General features: G+C 49.4%; 1 protein-coding gene across 5 annotated transcripts in view; it reads right to left on the bottom strand.

The window, feature by feature from the left end:
• The window catches only part of LOC135054957 (mitogen-activated protein kinase 8), a 276,217-nt gene that overhangs the window by 106,559 nt on the left and 145,758 nt on the right, over positions 1-23,900 (bottom strand). For all 5 annotated transcript variants that reach the window (XM_063958458.1, XM_063958457.1, XM_063958459.1 and 2 more), the window contains 2 exons: positions 21,705-21,834; positions 5,433-5,491 (listed from right to left, as the gene is read on the bottom strand). In XM_063958458.1, coding sequence (XP_063814528.1) covers positions 5,433-5,491; positions 21,705-21,834 — 189 coding nt within the window. The remainder of the gene's footprint in view (positions 1-5,432; positions 5,492-21,704; positions 21,835-23,900) is intronic.

Here is a 23,900-nt window from a genome sequence, read left to right as displayed (position 1 = left end):
CCGGGTTTTCACAGGATTCCTGACTAATGTCAGCCAGGTGTTGAAAATGAGATAAAACTTGTTTAACCACCTTCTTACGTTTGAATCTGTCCGGATTTTTAGATACAGCCACAGGCTCAGATTCAGAGACCTGAAGTATGAGCCTGATCGCCTCAATCAAATCAGGGACATCCACCAGTGACTTCCATTCCCCATCAGAAGCATCCGAGTCAGTGTCTGTGGGGTCAGTATATGCACCATCCTCATCAGAGGATATGTCCGGAATAGCAGTGGATTGTGAGGAAGTAGCGGCCCGTTTAGAAAACGTCTTAGTCTTAGGTGGGCGAGAGTGAGATTTAGTCAGTGACCGGTTCAAGTGCTGTAACTGAGTTGAGATTTGATCCGCCCAAGGCGGATTAACTGCAGGGACCATAAACTGCTGCATTGGCACAGGTGGTCCCGCACGGGGCGTCAGTTTAGTTACTAGCGTATTTAACAGCATGGATAAGGTAGCCCAAGGTGGGTCATTTGTTGCTCCCGGTGCTACAGACTCACTGGGGGGTAAGAAACCCCCTGAACCTGAACTCTCTGCTGCCATATTTTCCTCCAAAGTGTCTGAAGCATCACCACCACGCAATGTGGGAGAAGCTCCAGCTCCGTTGACTTGTGTAGCTGACATAATAATAAGCACAATATCAGGCAACCTGGTACAATCTTAGCAGCGATATCCCTAGCAAGAACTCACAGTGTAGCGTGACTTTCCTGTCAGCACAAACCGGGAATCCGACAGACAATAAGATTTTAAACCTACCGGTAAATATTTTTCTCCTAGTCCGTAAGGGATGCTGGGGACTCCGTAAGGACCATGGGGTATAGACGGGCTCCGCAGGAGACATGGGCACTCAAGACTTTAGATGGGTGTGCACTGGCTCCTCCCTCTATGCCCCTCCTCCAGACCTCAGTTAGAGACAGTGCAAGGAAAGGATTTTTATTAATCTAAGGGCAAGATACATACCAGCCCACACCATCCACACCGTACAACTAGGAACATACGAACCAGCTAACAGTATGAAACAAAACAGCACAGGAAGAGGCCACGGATCTTCTGTGAGCATGTCATGAAGATCTGAATACCAGGCCCTTCGAGGCCAATCTGGAACAATGAGTATTGTCTGCACTCTTTTTCGTCTTATGATTCTCAATATTTTTGAGATGAGAGGAAGAGGAGGGAACACATAGACCGACTGGAATACCCATGGTGCCACCAGGGCGACTACTGCTATTGCCTGAGGGTCCCTTGACCTGGCACAATATCTCCGAAGCTTCTTCTTGAGGCGTGACGCCATCATGTCTATTTGAGGAAGTCCCCAACGACTTGTTATCTCTGCAAAAACTTCTTGATGAAGTCCCCACTCTCCTGGGTGGAGAACGTGTCTGCTGAGGAAGTCTGCTTCCTAGTTGTCCACTCCCGAAATAAAGACTGCTGACAGAGAGCTTACGTGATTTTCCGCCCATCGAAGAATCCTGGTTGCTTCCGCCATTGCCACTTTGCTCCTTGTCCCGCCTTGGCGGTTTACATGAGCCACGGCTGTGATGTTGTCTGATTGAATCAGCACCGGTAGGCCGTGAAGAAGATTAACCTCATGTCGTAGGCCGTTGTATATGGCTGATGTTAATGTGTAGACAAGCATCCTGGCTTGACCATAGTCCCTGAAAATTTCTTCCTTGTGTGACTGCTCCCCAACCACGGAGGTTCGCGTCCGTGGTCACCAGAACCCAATCTTGAATGCCGAACCTCGAGAAGGTGAGTACTCTGCAGCCACCACAGGAGAGACACCCTGGCCCTGGGGGACAGGCTTATTTTCTGATGTATTTGTAGATGGTACCACTTGTCCAGAAGGTCCCACTGAAACGTCCTCGCATGGAACCTGCCGAAGAGGATGGCCTCGTAGGTCGCCACCATTTTTCCCAGTACTCGAGTGCATTGATGGACTGACACTCTTTTTGGTTTTAGCAGGTCCCTGACCATGTTCTGGAGTTCCTGGGCTTTATCCATTGGGAGAAAAACCCTCTTCTGTTCCGTGTCCAGAATCATGCCTAAGAAAGATAACCGAGTCGTTGGAATCAACTGTGACTTTGGTAGATTTAGAATCCAGCCATGCTGCTGCAGCACTCTCAGGGAGAGCAACACGCTTTTCAGCAACTGATCTCTCGATCTCGCTTTTATCAGGAGATCGTCCAAGTACGGGATAATTGTGACTCCCTGCCTGCGCAGGAGCACCATCATTTCCGCCATTACCTTGGTAAAAATCTTCGGGGCCGTGGAAAGCCCAAACGGCAACGTCTGAAACTGGTAATGACAGTCTTGTACAGCGAATCTCAGGTAGGCCTGATGAGGGGGATATATGGGGACATGAAGGTATGCATCCTTTATGTCTAGAGACACCATAAAATCCCCCCCGTCCAGGCTGGAGATAACTGCCCGGAGCGATTCCATCTTGAATTTGAACTTTTTCAAGTACAGGTTTAGGGATTTTAGATTCAAAATGGGTCTGACCGAGCCATCCGGTTTCAGGACCACAAACAGAGTTGAATAGTACCCCCTTCCCCTGTTGAACTAGGAGAACCTTGATAATCACTTGCTGTTGACACAGTTTTTGAATTGCAGCTAAAACTATTTCCCTCTCTGGAGGAGAAGCTGGTAAAGCCGATTTGAAAATTCTGCGAGGAGGCACCTCTTCGAATTCCAGCTTGTAGCCTTGGGATACAATTTCCATCGCCCAAGGATCCACATCTGACTGAACCCAGACCTGGCTGAAGAGTCGAAGACGTGCCCCCACCGGCGCGGACTCCCTCAGCGGAGCCCCAGCGTCATGCGGTGGATTTAGTAGAAGCCGGGGAGGACTTCTGCTCCTGGGAACTAGCCGTAGCGGGTATTATTTTCCCTCTACCTTTAGAGGAGCCCCGACCTCTTCTGGACTTAAGCGACCGAAAGGACTGCATCTGATATTGTGGCGTTTTCTTTTGCTGTGGGGGAACATTAGGTAAAAAAGTAGATTTACCCGCGGTAGCTGTGGAAACCAGGTCCGGCGAGACCCTCCCCAAATAAAACCTCACCCGTGTAAGGCAAAACTTCCATGTCTCTTTGAGTCGGCATCACCCGTCCATTGGCGGGTCCACAGGGCTCGCCTAGCAGAAATTGCCATGGCATTGGCTCTTGAACCTAACAGCCCCACGTCTTTTGCAGCGTCTCTCATATATAAGGCTGCGTCTTTAATGTGACCCAAGGTCAATAAAATGCTATCCCTATCTAGGGTATCAATGTCAGATGACAAGTTATCTACCCAGTCAGTACAGCGCTTTTATATAAATATACTCACTGCGCCAAATAAATGTGCCCCCTCCCCCCTCTTTTTTGCCCTCTGTACATGTGTTCAGCAGGGGAGAGTCCGGGGAGCCAGCTTCTCTGCAGCGTGCTGTGGAGAAAATGGCGCTGGTTAGTGCCGAGGGATCAAGCTCCACACACTCAACAGCGGGCTTCGGTCCCGCTCAAATCATTATACTGGCGGGGTTTTTTGCAATATACAGCCTCCGCAGTATATACCTATGCCAGTGTCCCTAGAGGTTTCATAATTACTGGCCAGGGCGCCCCCCACCTGCACCCTGCACCCATACAGTGCCACCAGTGTGTGTGTAAATGCGGGAGCAATGGCGCGCAGCGTTACCGCTGCGCAGTACCTCAACGAAGATCTGAAGTCTTCAGCCACCTTTGAAGTCTTCTTATCTTCTCATACTCACCCAGCTTCTATCTTCCGGCTCTGTGACGAGGACGGCGGCACGGCTCCGGGACGAACGGTGAGGGTGAGACCTGCGTTCCGACCCTCTGGAGCTAATAGTGTCCAGTAGCCTAAGAAGCAGAGCCTATCATTTAATTAGGTCTGCTTCTCTCTCCTCAGTCCCACGATGAAGGGAGCCTGTTGCCAGCAGTGCTCCCTGAAAATAAAAAAACCTAACAAAAGTCTTTTACAGAGAAACTCAGTAGAGCTCCCCTGTAGTGCACCCAGTCTCCTCTGTGCACAGGAGCTAACTGAGGTCTGGAGGAGGGGCATAGAGGGAGGAGCCAGTGCACACCTATCTAAAGTCTTGAGAGTGCCCATGTCTCCTGCGAAGCCCGTCTGTACCCCATGGTCCTTACGGAGTCCCCAGCATCCTCTAGGATGTAAGAGAAAGATAGATAGATAGAATAAAGAACAAAGATACACAGCAAGCATATCTTGTGAAATACCTATATTATTCAGAAAACCTGACACACTTAGCCCCTCAGGTTACAGAATATAGGAGTAGCAAGCTGAGTGAAATACCCGAGATGGCAGCCACGCAGCAGCTACATGCACACGCACATATATAGTCACAAGCGTACCATGCAGAAATTATACAACCATAAAACTGCACTGGACTAGCAATACAAAGTAATACTCAGTATAGCTATATATGTAAACAGTAGATCTAACAAAACACAGTAGATACTGGATGTATATCACAGGGCGTTTGTACCACACAGCCCTTTATGTATGCACACTTTCTTAACTAACACTGTCCCTTCACAGGTAGAATACTTTAGTGTCCTGTATAATGCACAGCGCTGGCGAGCAGGCGGCTTTACAGAGGAAGATTTGCCCCAGCGGTCCCAGGAACAGCGCAGCTCCGTTGTGATGGCGGATGACAGGGAGTGAGGGAGAGATATGCAGCCCCAGGGCAGGAACATTTACACAAATGGCTCTCTGGGGCTGGGGAGGGGCTACAGGTTAGGCCTTATCCCCTGGCTGGCTTCCCCACCGGGCGCCGCGGGCTTGTTAAAAAAGTGTTTTTATAAGAGAAAAAACGCCACCTGTGACTAATGGAGCAGGTGCCCTTTACTGTGTCCACGTCCGCGCCAGATCGCAGTAACAGCAGGCCAAAGAGCCCTTACCTTCCCTTGTACTTGCGGCCACGCGATCCCAGAGGTCAGCGGCGAGTGTGTGTGACTAACAGAAGGACACCAGAGCCTCCGCTGTAGTTACCCGGCAACAAGGGCACGGGAGTATACAGCGCCGCTGGGGGAGTGATGGAGCTCTAGCAAAGGATGTTTATCTGACACACATAAAAGCTGCAGCCCTTGAAGTCTTCAAAATTTCTTCTTTTCTTCTGAATTAAGCTATAATATGGGCTGCAATAGCAGCCCTCCTTTTGATTGCCTGCTTACTGCATAGCACCAACTTACAAACTGAGCTCCTGTGCACGGAGGCGGGGTTATAGAGTAGGCGGCGCTGTGCATCTTGGGAACAGTCAAAGCTTTTAGCCTGTTGGTGCCTCAGATCAAGATCCTACTCTACACTCCTTGTGGAGCCCAGTGTACCCCGCAGCAGAAAGATCAAGTTATGTTTAGGAAATTCTAAATCCACTACAAGACTTACAAGTCTTGAAACTCTTCCAGAGATTTCTGTGGTGTAAAGACATTTAGGAGTCCAATTATCTGAGGAAACAAAAAAAAAAAAAAGAGAATGCAATATTAACAATAGATATTTGGAAAGATGGCTATAAGGCTTCCCGCAGTGGGTTGAAAATAGGATCTTGATAACCTACTGGTAAATCCTTTTCTCCTAGTCCGTAGAGGATGTTGGAGACAACATCAAGACCATGGGGTATAGACAGGATCCGCAGGTGACATGGGCACTCTAAAGACTTTTCATTGGGTGTGAACTGGCTCCTCCCTCTATGACCCTCCTCCAGACCTCAGTTGTAGGAACTGTGTCCAGGGAGACTGACATTTCGAGGAAAGGAATTACTTAACTAGTGGTGAGATATCTACCAACTCACACCCTCAACCATGCCGCACACATGGCATTCAACATAACACACGCCAACAGGCATGAACTAATTGCAGCAACATGCTGAAACCAAGATAACACAACTTGTGCAACTGTAATAACTAAAACTGCAGGTAAAGTACGCACTGGGATGGGCGCCCAGCATCCTCTACGGACTAAGAGAAAAGGATTTACAGGTAGGTTATCAAAATCCTATTTTCTCATACGTCCTAGAGGATGCTGAGGATGACATCAAGACCATGTGGTCTATACCAAAGCTCCAGTACAGGCGGGAGAGTGCGGATGACCCTGCAGCACCGATTGACCAAACTTTAGGTCCTCATCGGCCAAGGTGTCAAACATGTAGAATTTAGCAAATGTGTTTGACCCTGACCAAGTAGCTGCTCGGCAAAGTTGTAATGCCGAGACCCCCCTGGCAGCCCCCCAGGATGAGCCCACCTTCCTAGTGGAGTGGGCCTTTACAGACGTCGGTAACGGCAATCCAGTCGTAGTATGAGCTTGCTGAATGGTATTTCTAATCCAAAATGCAATAGTCTGCTTGAAAGCAGGACAGCCAATCTTGTTGTGATCATACAGGACAAACAGAGCCTCTGTTTTCCGTATACGAGCTGTTCTAGCAACATAGATTTTCAAAGCTCTAACCACATCTAGAGACTTTAAATCAGTGAATGTGTCAGTAACTACTGGCACCACAATAGGTTGATTTATGTGAAAAGCAGAAATCACCTTTGGAAGAAAATGTTGGCGAGTCCGCAACTCTGCCCTATCTTCATGGAAAATCAGGAAAGGGCTCGTGAGACAAGGCCCCCAATTCAGACACCCGCCTTGCGGATGCCAATGCCAAAAGCATCACCACTTTCCAAGTGAGAAACTTCAACTCTATCTTTTGTAGAGGCTCAAACCAATCCAATTGAAGGAACTGCAATACCACGTTAAGGTCCCATGGTGCCACTGGAGGCACGAATGGAGGCTGGATGTGCAGAACCCCTTTCATGAAGGTCTGAACCTCTGGAAGAGAGGCCAATTGTTTTTGGAAGAACACTGACAAGGCCGAAATCTGGACCTTGATTGATCCCAATCGTAGGCCCGTCTCCACACCATCCTGCAAAAAATGGAGAAAACGTCCTAAGTGAAACTCTTCCGTAGGAGCTTTCTTGGATTCACACCAAGACACATTTTCTCCAAATACGGTGGTAATGTTTTGACGTTACTACCTTTCTGGCCTGAATAAGGGTGGGGATGACCTCCTTAGGAATACCTTTCCTGGCTAGGAAGCGGCGCTCAACAGCCATGCCGTCAAACGTAGCCGCGGTAAGTCTTGGTACACACACGGTCCCTGCTGCTGAAGATCTGGGTACCAAGCCCTTCTTGGACAGTCTGGGGCAATGAAGATTGCTCGAACCCTTGTCTTTCTTATGATCCCGAGTACTTTTGGGATCAGCGGAAGTGGAGGGAAAACATACACTGACGGAAACACCCACAGGGTCACCAGTGCATCCACTGCTACTGCTTGAGGGTCTCTTGACCTGGAACAGTATTTCTGAAGCTTCTTGTTGAGACGAGACGCCATCATGTCTATTTGAGGAACTCCCCAAAGACTTGAATTGTGCTACAAATCCAGCGAGCAATAGTCTGCTTAGAAGCAGGAGCACCCAGTTTGTTGGGTGCATACAGGATAAATAGCGAGTCAGTTTTCCTGACTCCAGCCGTCCTGGAAACATAAATTTTCAAGGCCCTGACTACGTCCAGCAACTTGGAATCCTCCACGTTACTAGTAGCCGCAGGCACTACAATAGGTTGGTTCAAGTGAAAAGCTGATACCACCTTAGGGAGAAACTGGGGACGAGTCCTCAATTCTGCCCTATCCATATGGAAAAATCAGATAAGGGCTTTTGCATGACAAAGCCGCCAATTCTGAAACATGCCTGGCCGAAGCCAAGGCCAATAACATGACCACTTTCCACGTGAGATATTTAAGATCCACGGTCTTCAGTGGTTCAAACCAATGTGATTTTAGGAAATTCAACACCACGTTGAGATCCCAGGGTGCCACTGGAGGCACAAAAGGGGGCTGAATATGCAGCACTCCTTTTACAAATGTCTGAACTTCAGGTAGTGAGCTAGTTCTTTTTGGAAGAAAATCGACAGAGCCGATATCTGCACCTTAATGGAGCCTAATTTTAGGCCCATAGACACTCCTGCCTGTAGGAAGTGCAGAAATCGACCCAGCTGAAACTCCTCTGTTGGGGCCTTATTGGCCTCACACCAAGCAACATATTTCCGCCATATGCGGTGATAATGTTTAACAGTTACATCTTTCCTGGCTTTAATCAGCGTAGGAATGACATCCTCCGGAATGCCTTTCTCCTTTAGGATCCGGTGTTCAACCGCCATGCCGTCAAACGCAGCCGCGGTAAGTATTGGAACAGACAGGGCCACTGCTGCAGCAGGTCCTGTCTGAGCGGCAGAGGCCATGGGTCCTCTGAGATCATCTCTTGAAGTTCCGGGTACCACGCTCTTCTTGGCCAATCCGGAACCACGAGAATTGTCCTTACTCCTCGTCTTCTTATTATTCTCAGTACCTTTGGTATGAGAGGCAGAGGAGGGAACACATAAACCGACTGGTACACCCACGGTGTCACTAGAGCGTCCACCGCTATCGCCTGAGGGTCCCTTGACCTGGCGCAATATCTTTCTAGTTTTTTGTTTAGGCGGGACGCCATCATGTCCACCTGTGGCCGTTCCCAACGATTTACAATCAGTGTGAAGACTTCTGGATGAAGTCCCCACTCTCCCGGGTGGAGATCGTGTCTGCTGAGGAAGTCTGCTTCCCAGTTGTCCACTCCCGGAATGAACACTGCTGACAGTGCTAACACGTGATTTTCCGCCCATCGGAGAATCCTTGTGGCTTCTGCCATCGCCGTCCTGCTTCTTGTGCCGCCCTGTCGGTTTACATGGGCGACTGCCGTGATGTTGTCTGATTGGATCAGTACCGGCTGGTTTTGAAGCAGGGATTTTGCCTGACTTAGGGCATTGTAAATGGCCCTCAGTTCTAGAATATTTATGTGTAGGGAAGTCTCCTGACTCGACCATAGTCCTTGGAAGTTTCTTCCCTGTGTGACTGCCCCCCAGCCTCGAAGGCTGGCATCCGTGGTCACCAGGACCCAGTCCTGTATGCCGAATCTGCGGCCCTCTAGAAGATGAGCACTCTGCAGCCACCACAGTAGAGACACCCTGGTTCTTGGAGACAGGGTTATTAGCCGATGCATCTGAAGATGCGATCCGGACCATTGGTCCAACATGTCCCACTGAAAGATTCTGGCATGGAACCTGCCGAAAGGAATTGCTTCGTAAGAAGCCACCATCTTTCCCAGGACTCGCGTGCAGTGATGCACCGACACCTGTTTTGGTTTCAGGAGGTTTCTGACTAGAGACGTCAGCTCCATGGCTTTTTCCTCTGGGAGAAACACTTTTTTCTGGACTGTATCCAGAATCATTCCCAGGAACAGTAGACGTGTCGTCGGAACCAGCTGTGACTTTGGAATATTTAGAATCCAACCGTGCTGGTGTAGCACCTCCTGAGATAGTGCTACTCCTACCAACAACTGCTCCTTGGATCTCGCCTTTATTAGGAGATCGTCCAAGTATGGGATAATTAAAACTCCCTTTCTTCGAAGGAGTATCATCATTTCCGCCATTACCTTGGTAAACACCCTCGGTGCCGTGGACAGACCAAACGGCAGCGTCTGGTATTGGTAATGGCAATTCTGTACCGCAAATCTGAGGTACTCCTGGCGAGGATGGTAAATGGGGACATGCAGGTAAGCATCCTTGATGTCCAGGGATACCATGTAATCCCCCTCGTCTAGACTTGCAATAACCGCCCTGAGCGATTCCATCTTGAACTTGAATTTTTTTTATGTATGTGTTCAAGGATTTCAAATTTAAAATGGGTCTCACCGAACCGTCCGGTTTCGGTACCACAAACAGTGTGGAATAGTAACCCCGTCCTTGTTGAAGTAGGGGCACCTTGACTATCACGCGCTGGGAATACAGCTTGTGAATTGCCTCTAGCACAGCCTCCCTGTCCGAGGGAGTTGCTGGCAAGGCTGACTTGAGGAAACGGCAGGGGGGAGACGCCTCGAATTCCAGCTTGTACCCCTGAGATACTACTTGAAAGATCCAGGGATCCACCTGTGAGCGAGCCCATTGATCGCTGAAGTTTTTGAGGCGGCCCCCCACCGTACCTGGCTCCGCCTGTGGAGCCCCACCGTCATGCGGCGGACTTGGAAGAAGCGGGGGAGGACTTTTGCTCCTGGGAACTAGCTGTTTGTTGCAGCCTTTTTCCCCTACCTCTGCCTCTGGACAGAAAGGACCCGCCTTTTCCTCGCCTGTTTTTCTGGGTCCGAAAGGACTGTACCTGATAAAACGGCGCTTTTTTAGGCTGTGAGGGAACATGGGGTAAAAATGCTGACTTCCCAGCTGTCGCTGTGGAAACGAGGTCCGAGAGACCATCCCCGAATAACTCCTCACCCTTATAAGGCAAAATTTCCATGTGCCTTTTGGAATCTGCATCCCCTGTCCACTGCCGGGTCCATAAGCCTCTCCTAGCAGAAATGGACAATGCACTTATTTTAGATGCAAGCCGGCAGATCTCCCTCTGTGCATCTCTTATGTATAAGACTGAGTCTTTTATATGCTCTATGGTTAGCAGAATAGTGTCCCTGTCTAGGGTGTCGATATTTTCTGACAGGGAATCTGACCACGCAGCGGCAGCACTGCACATCCATGCTGACGCAATAGCTGGTCTAAGTATAATGCCTGTGTGTGTATATATAGACTTCAGGATTGCCTCCTGTTTTCTATCCGCAGGCTCCTTCAGGGCGGCCGTATCCGGAGACGGAAGTGCCACCTTTTTAGACAAACGTGTGAGCGCTTTATCCACCCTAGGAGGTGTTTCCCAACGTGCCCTATCCTCTGGCGGGAAAGGGAACGCCATTAGTAATTTTTTTGAGATTATCAATCTCTTATCAGGGAAAGCCCACGCTTCTTCACACACTTCATTTAATTCTTCAGATGGGGGAAAAACTACGGGTAGTTTTTCTCCCCAAACATAATACCCTTTTTTGTGGTACCTGGGTTTAAATCTGAAATGTGTAACACCTCTTTCATTGCCTCAATCATGCAGCTAATGGCCTTAGTGGACATTAGATTAGACTCCTCGTCGTCGACACTGGTATCGGTATCTGTGTCGACATCTGGGTCTGCCATCTGAGGTAGCGGGCGTTTTAGAGCCCCTGATGGCCTTTGAGACACCTGGGCAGGCACAAGCTGAGAAGCCGGCTGTCCCGTATTTGGCATGTCGTCAAATTTTTTGTGTAAGGAGTCGACACTTGCACGTAATTCCTTCCATAAAACCATCCACTCAGGTGTCTGCCCCGCAGGGGGTGACATCACTTCTACAGGCATCTGCTCCGCCTCCACATAATTTTCCTCCTCAAACATGTCGACACAGCCGTACCGACACACCGCACACACACCGGGAATGCTCTAAACAGAGGACAGGACCCCACAGAAGCCCTTTGGGGAGACAGAGAGAGAGTATGCCAGCACACACCAGAGCGCTATATACTGTAGGGACTAACTGAATTATGTCCCCTATAGCTGCTATAATATTTACTGCGCCTAAATTTAGTGCCCCCCCTCTCTTTTTTACCCTTTTTCTGTAGTGTAGACTGCAGGGGAGAGCCAGGGAGCTTCCTTCCAGCGGAACTGTGAGGGAAAAATGGCGCCAGTGTGCTGAGGGGAATAGCTCCGCCCCTTTTTCACGGACTATTCTCCCGCTTTTTTAAGGCTTCTGGCAGGGGTAATTATCACATATATAGCCTCTGGGGCTATATATTGTGATTGTTTTGCCAGCCAAGGTGTTTTTATTGCTGCTCAGGGCACCCCCCCGCAGCGCCCTGCACCCTCAGTGACCGGAGTGTGAAGTGTGTAAGAGAAGCAATGGCGCACAGCTGCAGTGCTGTGCACTACCTTGGAGAAGACAGAAGTCTTCATGCCGCCGATTTTCCGGACTTCTTCTTGCTTCTGGCTCTGTAAGGGGGACGGCGGCGCGGCTCCGGGACCGAACACCAAGGCCAGTTCCAAGCGGTCGGTCCCTCTGGAGCTAATGGTGTCCAGTAGCCTAAGAAGCCCAAGCTAGCTGCAAGCAGGTAGGTTCGCTTCTTCTCCCCTTAGTCCCTCGTTGCAGTGAGCCTGTTGCCAGCAGGTCTCACTGTAAAATAAAAAAACCTAAAATATACTTTCTTCTAAGAGCTCAGGAGAGCCCCTAGTGTGCATCCAGCTCGGCCGGGCACAAAAATCTAACTGAGGCTTGGAGGAGGGTCATAGTGGGAGGAGCCAGTGCACATCAGGTAGTCTAAAAGCTTTCTTTTAGTTGTGCCCAGACTCCTGCGGAGCCGCTATTCCCCATGGTCCTTTCGGAGTTCCCAGCATCCACTAGGACGTTAGAGAAATCCTGGTTTTTGACGACAGGATTATCTTTCTGTGTAGGTGTGACCCCGACCACTTGTCCAACAGGTCCAACTGGAATACTCTGGCATGGAAACTGCCAAACTGTATGGCCTCGTAGGCGGCCACCATATTCCCCAACAACCGAATGCACCGATGGTTCGACACACTCTATGGTTTCATTAACTGTTTTACCATTTTCTGGATTTCCAGAGCCTTTTCCAGCAGAAGAAATACTCTCTGAACTTCTGTGTCCAGAATCATCCCGAGGAAAGACAACCTTGTTGTCTGTTCCAACTGTGACTTTGGGTAATTTATGTTCTACCCGTGTTGTTGGAGTATTGACAGGGAGAGGGATATGTTTTGTAATAACTGCTCCCTGGATCTCGCCTTTATCAGGAGGTCGTCCAGATAAGGGATTATATTGACTCCTTTATGACGAAGGAGGACCATCATCTCCACCATCACCTTGGTGAAAACCCTCGGCGCCGTGGGGAGACCGAAAAGTAACGTCTGGAATTGGTAATGGAAATCCTGAATCGCGAATCTCAGATAAGCCTGGTGAGGAGGATAAATAGGAACATGCAGGTAAGCATCCTTTATGTCCACCGACACCAAGTAGTCCCCCTCCTCCAGACTGGCAATCACCGCCCGAAGTGATTCCAACTTGAACCCTTTCAGGAAGAAATTCAGATCTTTTAGATTTAGGATCGGTCTGACCGAGACGTCCGGCTTCGGAACAACAAAGAGGCTTGAATAAAAACCCCACCCTTGTTGTGACAACGGTACCAGGACTATGACCTGGTCTTGACATAATTTTTGGATTGACGCTGTTACTGCTTCTCTCTCTAGCGGAGAAGCTAGCAAGGTCGATTTGAAAAATCGGCATGGGGGAACGTCTTGAAACTGGGATACTATTTGCAACACCCAGGGGTCCAGGCCAGACAGAATCCAATCCTGGCTGAACAGTTTGAGACGTGCCCCCACCCGAGCGGCCTTCCGCAAGGGAGTTCCAGCGTCATGCTGGGGATTTGGCAGAATTAAGGGTAGACTTTTGCTCTTGGGAACCTGGAGCCGGTGTGGGCTTCTTTCCCCTTCCTGCAAAGAAGGGGGAACCTCTCATCTTTTTGTATTTATTGGGCCGAAAGGACTGCATTTGCGGGTGATTGGTCTTTTTTGCCGGTGCAGGCGCAAAGGGCAAAAAATAAGAATTTACTCACCGGTAATTCTGTTTCTCGTAGTCCGTAGTGGATGCTGGGAACTCCGTAAGGACCATGGGGAATAGCGGGCTCCGAAGGAGGCTGGGCACTCTAGAAAGATCTTAGACTACCTGGTGTGCACTGGCTCCTCCCACTATGACCCTCCTCCAAGCCTCAGTTAGGTACTGTGCCCGGACGAGCGTACACAATAAGGAAGGATTTTGAATCCCGGGTAAGACTCATACCAGCCACACCAATCACACCGAACAACTCGTGATATGAAACCCAGTTAACAGTATGAAACGATAGAGCCTCTCAACAGACGGCTCAACAATAACCCGATTTAGTTAACAATAACTATGTACAAGTATTGCAGATAGACCGCACTTGGGATGGGCGCCCAGCATCCACTACGGACTACGAGAAACAGAATTACCGGTGAGTAAATTCTTATTTTCTCTAACGTCCTAGTGGATGCTGGGAACTCCGTAAGGACCATGGGGATTATACCAAAGCTCCCAAACGGGCGGGAGAGTGCGGATGACTCTGCAGCACCGAATGAGAGAACTCCAGGTCCTCCTCAGCCAGGGTATCAAATTTATAGAATTTTGCAAACGTGTTTGCCCCTGACCAAGTAGCTGCTCGGCAAAGTTGTAAAGCCGAGACCCCTCGGGCAGCCGCCCAAGATGAGCCCACCTTCCTTGTGGAATGGGCATTGACAGATTTAGGCTGTGGCAGGCCTGCCACAGTATGTGCAAGCTGAATTGTACTACAAATCCAACGAGCAATAGTCTGCTTAGAAGCAGGAGCACCCAGCTTGTTGGGTGCATATAGGATAAACAGCGAGTCAGATTTTCTGACTCCAGCCGTCCTGGAAACATATATTTGCAGGGCCCTGACAACGTCTAGCAACTTGGAGTCCTCCAAATCCTTAGTAGCCGCAGGCACCACAATAGGCTGGTTCAGGTGAAACGCTGACACCACCTTAGGGAGAAACTGGGGACGAGTCCTCAATTCTGCCCTATCCATATGAAAAATCAGATAAGGGCTTTTACATGATAAAGCCGCCAATTCTGACACTCGCCTGGCTGATGCCAAGGCCAATAACATGACCACTTTCCACGTGAGATATTTCAGATCCACGGTTTTTAGTGGCTCAAACCAATGTGATTTCAAGAAATTCAACATCACGTTGAGATCCCACGGTGCCACAGGAGGCACAAATGGGGGCTGAATATGCAGCACTCCTTTCACAAATGTCTGAACTTCAGGTACTGAAGCTAGTTCCTTTTGAAAGAAAATCGACAGAGCCGAGATCTGTACTTTAATGGAGCCTAGTTTTAGGCCCATATTCACTCCTGCTTGCAGGAAATGTAGAAATCGACCCAGTTGAAATTCCTCTGTTGGGGCCTTTTTGGCCTCGCACCATGCAACATATTTCCGCCATATGCGGTGATAATGTTTTGCCGTAACATCTTTCCTGGCTTTAATAAGCGTAGGAATGACTTCCTCCGGAATGCCCTTTTCCTTCAGGATCCGGCGTTCAACCGCCATGCCGTCAAACGCAGCCGCGGTAAGTCTTGGAACAGGCAGGGGCCCTGCTGTAGCAGGTCCTGTCTGAGCGGCAGGGACCAAGGGTCCTCTGAGATCATCTCTTGAAGTTCCGGGTACCACGCTCTTCTTGGCCAATCCGGAACCACGAGAATTGTGTTTACTCCTCGCTTTCTTATTATTCTCAGTACCTTTGGTATGAGAGGTAGAGGAGGGAACACATATACTGACCGGTACACCCACGGTGTCACTAGGGCGTCCACCGCTATCGCCTGAGGGTCTCTTGACCTGGCGCAATACTTCTCTAGTTTTTTGTTTATGCGGGACGCCATCATGTCCACCTGTGGACGACCCCATTGATTTACAATCATTTTGAAGACTTCTGGATGAAGTCCCCACTCTCCCGGGTGGAGGTCGTGCCTGCTGAGAAAGTCTGCTTCCCAGTTGTCCACTCCCGGGATGAACACTGCTGACAGTGCTAGTACATGATTCTCCGCCCATCGGAGAATTTTTGTGGCTTCTGCCATCGCTGTCCTGCTTCTTGTGCCGCCTTGTCGATTCACATGGGCGACTGCCGTGATGTTGTCTGACTGGATCAGCACCGGCTGGTGTAGAAGCAGGGATTTTGCTTGACTTAGGGCATTGTAAATGGCCCTTAGTTCCAGAATATTTATGTGAAGGGCAGTCTCCTGACTTGACCATAGTCCCTGGAAATTTCTTCCCTTTGTGACTGCCCCCCAGCCCCGTAGGCTGGCATCCGTGGTCACCAGGACCCAGTCCTGTATGCCGAATCTGCGGCCCTCCAGAAGATGAGCACTGTTCAGCCACCACAGAAGAGACACCCTGGTTCGTGGAGACAGGGTTATTAAACGATGCATCTGAAGATGCGATCCGGACCACTTGTCCAACAGGTTCCACTGAAAGATTCTGGCATGGAACCTGCCGAATGGAATTGCTTCGTAAGAAGCTACCATCTTTCCCAGGACCCGCGTGCAGTGATGCACCGATACCTGTTTTGGTTTTAGGAGGTCTCTGACTAGAGAAGACAACTCCCTGGCTTTCTCCTCCGGGAGAAACACTTTTTTCTGGGCCGTGTCCAGAATCATTCCCAGGAACATTAGACGTGTCGTGGGGACCAGCTGTGACTTTGGGATATTCAGAATCCAACCGTGCTGGCTCAGCACTTCCTGAGATAGTGCTACTCCCACTAACAACTGTTCCTTGGATCGTGCCTTTATTAGGAGATCGTCCAAGTATGGGATAATTAAAACTCCCTTTTTTCGAAGGAGTATCATCATTTCCGCCATAACCTTGGTAAATACCCTCGGTGCCGTGGAGAGTCCAAACGGCAGCGTCTGGAATTGGTAATGGCAATCCTGTACCACAAATCTGAGGTACTCCTGGTGAGAATTGTAAATGGGGACATGCAGGTAAGCATCCTTGATGTCCAGGGATACCATGTAATCCCCCTCGTCCAGGCTTGCAATAACCGCCCTGAGCGATTCCATCTTGAACTTGAATTTTTTTATGTATGTGTTCAAGGACTTCAAATTTAGAATGGGTCTCACCGAACCGTCCGGTTTCGGTACCACAAATAGTGTGGAATAGTAACCCCGGCCTTGTTGAAGTAGGGGTACCTTGATTATCACCTGCTGGGAATACAGCTTGTGAATTGCCGCTAGCACTGCCTCCCTGTCTGAGGGAGCAATCGGCAAGGCGGATTTTAGGAAACGGCGGGGTGGAATCGCCTCGAATTCCAGCCTGTATCCCTGAGATACTATTTGAAGGATCCAGGGATCTACCTGTGAGCGAACCCACTGATCGCTGAAATTCCTGAGGCGGGCCCCCACCTTACCTGGCTCCGCTTGTGAAGCCCCACCGTCATGCGGCGGACTTGGAAGAGGAAGCGGGGGAGGACTTTTGTTCCTGGGAACCTGCTGTTTGCTGCAGCCTTTTTCCCCTGCCTCTAGACAGAAAAGACCCTCCTTTTCCCCGCTTATTTTTCTGGGATCGAAAGGACTGAACCTGATAAAATGGCGCCTTCTTAGGCTGTGAGGGGACATGGGGTAAAAATGCTGACTTCCCAGACGTTGCTGTGGAAACTAGGTCGGAGAGACCATCCCCAAATAATTCCTCCCCTTTATAAGGCAAAACTTCCATGTGCCTTTTGGAATCTGCATCTCCAGTCCACTGGCGAGTCCATAAGCATCTCCTAGCAGAGATAGATAGTGCACTTACTTTAGATGCCAGCCGGCAGATTTCCCTCTGTGCATCTCTCATGTATAAGACTGAGTCTTTGATATGGTCAATTGTTAACAGGATCGTGTCTCTGTCTAGTGTGTCAATATTTTCTGACAGGTTATCTGACCATGCAGCGGCAGCACTGCACATCCAAGCTGACGCAATTGCTGGTCTGAGTATAATGCCTGAGTGTGTATATACAGACTTCAGGATCGCCTCCTGCCTTCTATCAGCAGGTTCCTTAAGGGCGGCCGTATCCTGGGACGGTAGTGCCACCTTTTTTGACAAACGTGTGAGCGCTTTATCCACCCTCGGGGGTGTTTCCCAACGTAACCTATCCTCTGGCGGGAAAGGGAACGCCATTAGTAATTTCTTAGGAATCACCAATTTCTTATCAGGGGAAGCCCACGCTTCTTCACACACTTCATTTAATTCATCTGACGGGGGAAAAACTACAGGTAGTTTTTTCTCCCCAAACATAATACCCTTTTTTGTGGTACCTGGATGTAAATCAGAAATATTTAACACCTCTTTCATTGCCTCAATCATGCAGCGAATGGCCTTAACGGGCATTAAATTTGACTCATCGTCGTCGACACTGGCGTCAGTATCCGTGTCGACATCTACTTGTGCCACCTGAGATAACGGGCGTTTTAGAGCCCCTGATGACTTTTGAGACCCTTGGACCGGCACGAGCTGAAGACTCGGCTGTCCCACAGTCGGCATGTCGTCAAATTTTTTATGTAAGGAGTCTATACGTGCACTCATTTCTTGCCATAATACCATCCACTCCGGTGTCTGCCCCGCAGGGGGTGACATCTCTGCTAAAGGCATCTGCTCCCCCTCCACATCATTATCCTCCTCAAACATGTCGACACAGCCGTACCGACACACTCCACACACACAGGGAATGCTCAAATAGAGGACAGGACCCACAAAAGCCCTTTGGGGGGACAGAGTAAGAGTATGCCAGCACACACCAGAGCGCTATATATATACAGGGACTAACTGAGTTATGTCCCTAATAGCTGCTTATACTGTATACAGTGCCAATTTAGTGCCCCCCCTCTCTTTTTCCCTCTTACTGTATTGTAGAAATGCAGGGAAGAGCCAGGGAGCTTCCTTCCAGCCGAGCTGTGAGGGAAAAATGGCGCCAGTGTGCTGAGGAGATAGGCTCCGCCCCTTTTTCGCGGCCTATTCTCCCGCTTATTTTGGGATTCTGGCAGGGGTATTTACCTCATATATAGCCCCAGGGGCTATATATTGAGGTATTTTAGCCAGCCAAGGTGTTTTTATTGCTGCCTCAGAGCGCCCCCCCCCAGCGCTCTGCACCCTCAGTGACCGGAGTGTGAAGTGTGTATGAGGAGCAATGGCGCACAGCTGCAGTGCTGTGCGCTACCTTGGTGAAGACAGGATGTCTTCATGCCGCCGATTTTCCGGACCATCTTCCTGCTTCTGGCTCTGTAAGGGGGACGGCGGCGCGGCTCCGGGACCGAACATCAAGGCTGGGCCTGCGGTCGATCCCTCTGGAGCTAATGGTGTCCAGTAGCCTAAGAAGCCCAATCCGGCTGCAAGCAGGCGAGTTCGCTTCTTCTCCCCTTAGTCCCTCGCTGCAGTGAGCCTGTTGCCAGCAGGTCTCACTGAAAAAAAAAAAAATTCTAAGACTATAACTTTCTAAGAGCTCAGGAGAGCCCCTAGTGTGCATCCAACCTCGGCCGGGCACGAAATCTAACTGAGGCTTGGAGGAGGGTCATAGTGGGAGGAGCCAGTGCACACCAGGTAGTCTAAGATCTTTCTAGAGTGCCCAGCCTCCTTCGGAGCCCGCTATTCCCCATGGTCCTTACGGAGTTCCCAGCATCCACTAGGACGTTAGAGAAATGTTGACTTACCTGCGGTAGCCGCCGAGACTAGCGCATCCAGGCCATCAACAAATAAGGCCTCACCTTTATATGGGAGAGCCTCCATGTTTCTTTTGGAATCTGCATCCGCATTCCATTGGCGAATCCATAACGCCCGCCTAGCCGATACTGCCATGGTAGCGGCTCGTGAACTCAAGAGTCCAATATCCATCATTGCTTCCAGCATGTAGGCGGCAGTGTCCTTTATATCCCCTAACTTAAGGAGTATCTCATCTTTATCAATCGTGTCAATTTCTGATGACACGCTTTATGACCATTTTTCAATAGCGCGACTCACCCATGCGCAGGCAATAGTGGGCCTGAGCAGTGTACCATTGTTAACATAAATGGATTTCAATGTCATTTCCATTTTGCGGTCTGCCAGCTCTTTAAGAGAAGCCGTGCCAGGAGAAGGGAGAATTACCTTCTTTGTCAACCTGGAAAGTGCACTGTCTAACACAGGGGGTGACTCCCATTTTTTCCTGTCTTCAACCGGGAAAGGATAAGCTATGTGAATCCTTTTGGGAATACAACATTTTTTATCAGGATTCACCCACATCCCTTCAAAGAGCATTTAGTTCGTGTGAAGGATGGAACGTGACTTTGGATTTCTTTTCCTTACATAAATAAGCTTTCTCCTGAGGTACAGGAGTGCTTTCTGTAACCTCCAACACATCCCTTATAGCCACAATCATATATTGTATACTTTTTGCCAATTTATGATCTATCTCTCTGGATCACTATTGTCGACACAAGAATCAGAATCTGTGTCGGTATCAGTGTTCACAATATTTGCAAAAGGTCTCTTATGTGACCCAGAGGGGCCGCCCGCATAAGGAATAACAGCATCCTGAAAAATCACATCTTCCACAGATTTTCTCCACCATGCATTCTTAGATTCAGACTTAACCAATCTACGGTTAATCAGATGCATACTGTCATGTAGCTCTTTCACCCATGCAGGCTCTTGGTGTGCCGGTAGCGCCACCACATTACAACTCTGTGTCCCTAAAATGGCTTCCTCCAGGGAGGAAATCCCTGCCTCAAACATGCCTCACACGTGTACACCACACTCACAGACACACTGGGACTTATTTTGGGGACAGACCCACAGTAAAATCTGACAAAGGGACACAGGATAGGAGCAGCCATTTAACAAACCCAGCGCCAGTATTGCCTGTGAATACAGTATGTCCACAGCCCAAAAGCGCTTTTAAATAGTAATATACACTATCAAATGCACCACAATCGCTTTGTGCAACCCCCCCCCCCCCCTTTATAGCACCCTGTACTTGTCAGAAGTGGAGGAGAGGACCAGCATGTTCTCTGCAGCCTGAGGAGAGAGAGAAAATGGCGCCGAGTAGTGTGCTGGCTGCCTGAGGAAGAAGCTCCACCCCCACAATGGCACGTCCTTACACTCAGTATATTGACTTATTATTTATACTGGCAGGGGTAGGGCTGTGCCAGCGGCATCTTATACCCCCTTTTAGCCAGTTTGAGGTATTTTTCTGCTGCCCAGGGCGCCCCGCATCCTGCAGTGTCTGTGTGTGTGGGCAGCAATGGCGCGCTGCCCTCCCGCCAGCCGCACCTCAGCCGTCACTTACTTGATTGAAGATCATTCTTGTCATACTCACCTGTCTTCTGACTTCTGGCTCTGTGAGGGGGTTGACGGCGTGCTGTGGGAGTGAGCATCTAGACACGGCTAGCGGTCAGTTCCCTTCAGGGGCTAATGGTGTCCTGTCAGCCAGAAGCAGAGCCATGAAACTCTGAGGAAGTTGGTTCTGCTTCTGCCCCCTCAGTCCCACGAAGGAGGGAGACTGATGCCAGATCTCCCTGAAAATAAAAAACCTAACATAAGTCTTTTCAGAGAAACTCAGTAGAGCTCCTCAGAGTGCATCCAGTCGACCTGGGCACATTTCTAAAACTGAGGTCTGGAGGAGGGGCATAGAGGGAGGAGCCAGTTCACACCCAATGAAAAGTCTTTAGAGTGCCCATGTCTCCTGCGGATCCCGTCTATACCCCATGGTCTTGATGTCGTCCCCAGCATCCTCTAGGATGAGAAATATAACATAAGGGGCATATGGGAGCAATTCATCTCTGATCGATGTGAGGCTAGGCATATCATTCGTGAATCCTGAAGCCCTGCATGCATATTTTCCTGCCCATCTCTATGGGGTGTGAGGGAATATCTGTGATGTTAGCAATTGCAAGGTGCCAGCGATATGGTCAGAACGAATTGTCCCCTAAAACGGAAGAAGAGACAGCATATATCTCAATTTAAAGCTGCCTGTAATTGCTTGCTAAAACCTGAAAAAAAGTTTTGTGCGGACTGCACACTGAGGCGTACTGTGTTACGGGGAGTGCTGCTAGTGTGTAACAAGTGTGTCCGTCTTGTTAGGAGATACAAACAAATGTGGGATTCAAACAAAAATGAAAACAAACCCTGAAAGACTTACATTCTTGTGATTGACACATTTCATGAGTACAAGCTCTCGATAAGCTCTCTTAGCGTGGGTTTGGTTCTGGAAGGGCCGACTCAGCTTTTTGATAGCAACATGTCTCTCTAGAACTGTATCATATGCGGCACTGTGGAAAGCACAGAAATTAGTACATCAATCATCCAGAAGAAGCAGAAATTATGTCAGTTTCTAGAATAACAATAGACCCTACACATTAGGCGTTTTCACTGAATATGAACAGTGTGAAGGCACCAACGATGAACGATGCGCGGCCCTGCGCTCGTTCATGGTTGGTGTTGGGTCGCTTATACATGCAGGCCAATATGGACAATCTCGTCCATATTAGCATGCATTGCTATGGGGTCGGGTGACGGGGGGAGTGAAGACATTTCACACACCCATCACTCCTCTCCTCCTCCCCCCACCCATATCGGCCGTCAGGCACCTCGGCGGCATAACGCCTAATGTGTAGGGCCCTTTACACACGATGCACTCTTGTGTAAGCAAAACCTGGAAAGATCACAGAAGAACAACAGTAAAAGTAATCTTAATAACATGTTAACAACAAGTTGTCTAGGATGGATGTATAAAACGAGATTAATGGTAAGAACGTACCGTTGTTAAATCAAAGGGTAACGCCCGAAACTGGTAATGAAGGTTGCCCACCGCAAACCTCAGGTACTGCTGATGAGACATTGCAAAAAGAATATGCAGGTAGGCATCCTGTATGTCCAGGGAGACCATATAGTCCCCATGCTCCAAGGCCAGAACAATAGAGCGTTTAGTTTCAATACAAAACTTGGAGACCCTCACATACTTGTTCAAAGACTTAAGATTGAGAATGGGCCGCGAGGACCAGTTCGGTTTCGGGACTAGAAACAGCAGTGAATAGTAGCCCTTGCCTCTCTGAGACAGAGGCACCTGTACTACCACTCCTGTGTCCAGGAGGGACTGTACCACCAAATGAAAAGTTTTCGCCTTCACCGGATCCGAAGGGACGTCTGTCAGGCAAAATCGATGAGGGGGACGATTCTTGAAGGATACGGCGTAACCTCGAGTGACGACTTACCATACCCAGGCATCGGAAGTAGTCTTCAATCATTCCTGGATAAACCCTAGAAGTTGGCCCCCCCACCCTGGGATCCCCCAGAGGAAGGCCCGACCCGTCATGCGGCAGGCTTATCGGTTTTGGAATCAGGCTGATGGGCAGCCCAGGCCCGCTTGGGTCTGGGCTTAGCAAGTTTGGAAGTAAGAGCTTGTTTCGGGTACGCCTGACCTTTTGCCTTTCCTGGAAGACGAAAGGAGCCAGAGAAGGTACTTTTAGCCTTCGGCGCCGAACTCGGTAGGCAAGCTGTTTTAGCAGAAGCTAAGTCAGCCATGATCTTATTGAGGTCTTCTCCGAAAAGAATGTCTCCTTTGAAAGGAAGTACCTCCAGGGTTTTCTTAGAATCCGGATCCACAGACCAGGATCTCAACCAAAGGATACGTCAAGCCAAGATGGACGTAGTCACAGCCTCGGCCGCCAGCAACCCATCGGAAGCCACCTCCTTAAGATAGTGAGAAGCCGTGGTAATATATGTGAGACATTGTCTAGCATGATCAGAAGTGTCGGAAGGTAGCTGTGCCGCCAGCTCCTGAGCCCATGCTTCAACAGCTTCAGCAGCCCATGTCGCTGCAATGGCTGGCCTATGCACAGCCCCCGTTAGGATGTAAATCGCCTTTAAACAACCCTCCACACGTCTACCCGTCGGTTCTTTCAGAGAGGTGGCGGTAGTCACTGGCAGAGCTGAGGAAACTATCAGTCTTGCAACCTGGGAATCTACAGGCGGAGGAGTTTCCCAATTTTTACTTAGCTCCGCAGAGAGGATAGCGAGCCAACATTTTCTTATGTGGCGTGAACTTTATTCCTGGATTTTCCCAGGATTCCCGACGTTCCAGGTGTTGAGAATGAGGTAAAACTTGTTTAACCACTTTCTTCTGTTTAAATCTGTCCGGATTTTTAGACACAGGCTCAGGTTCAACAGAAATTTGAAGAATCAACCCGATAGCCTCAATCAAATCAGGAACATCCACCTGTGACCGTCCCTCCCCATCTGAAGTATCATAGTAAGTGTCTGTGGGGTCAGTGTATGCGCCATCCTCATCAGATGAAGTGTCTGGTACAGTGGTGGATTGTGAGGAAGTAGCGGCCCG

Source organism: Pseudophryne corroboree, chromosome 3 (assembly GCF_028390025.1).
Source record: "Pseudophryne corroboree isolate aPseCor3 chromosome 3, aPseCor3.hap2, whole genome shotgun sequence".
NCBI lineage: Eukaryota > Metazoa > Chordata > Amphibia > Anura > Myobatrachidae > Pseudophryne > Pseudophryne corroboree.
The sequence above is the reverse complement of the archived record's forward strand: the minus strand, read 5'-3'. Positions and strand labels throughout refer to the sequence as shown.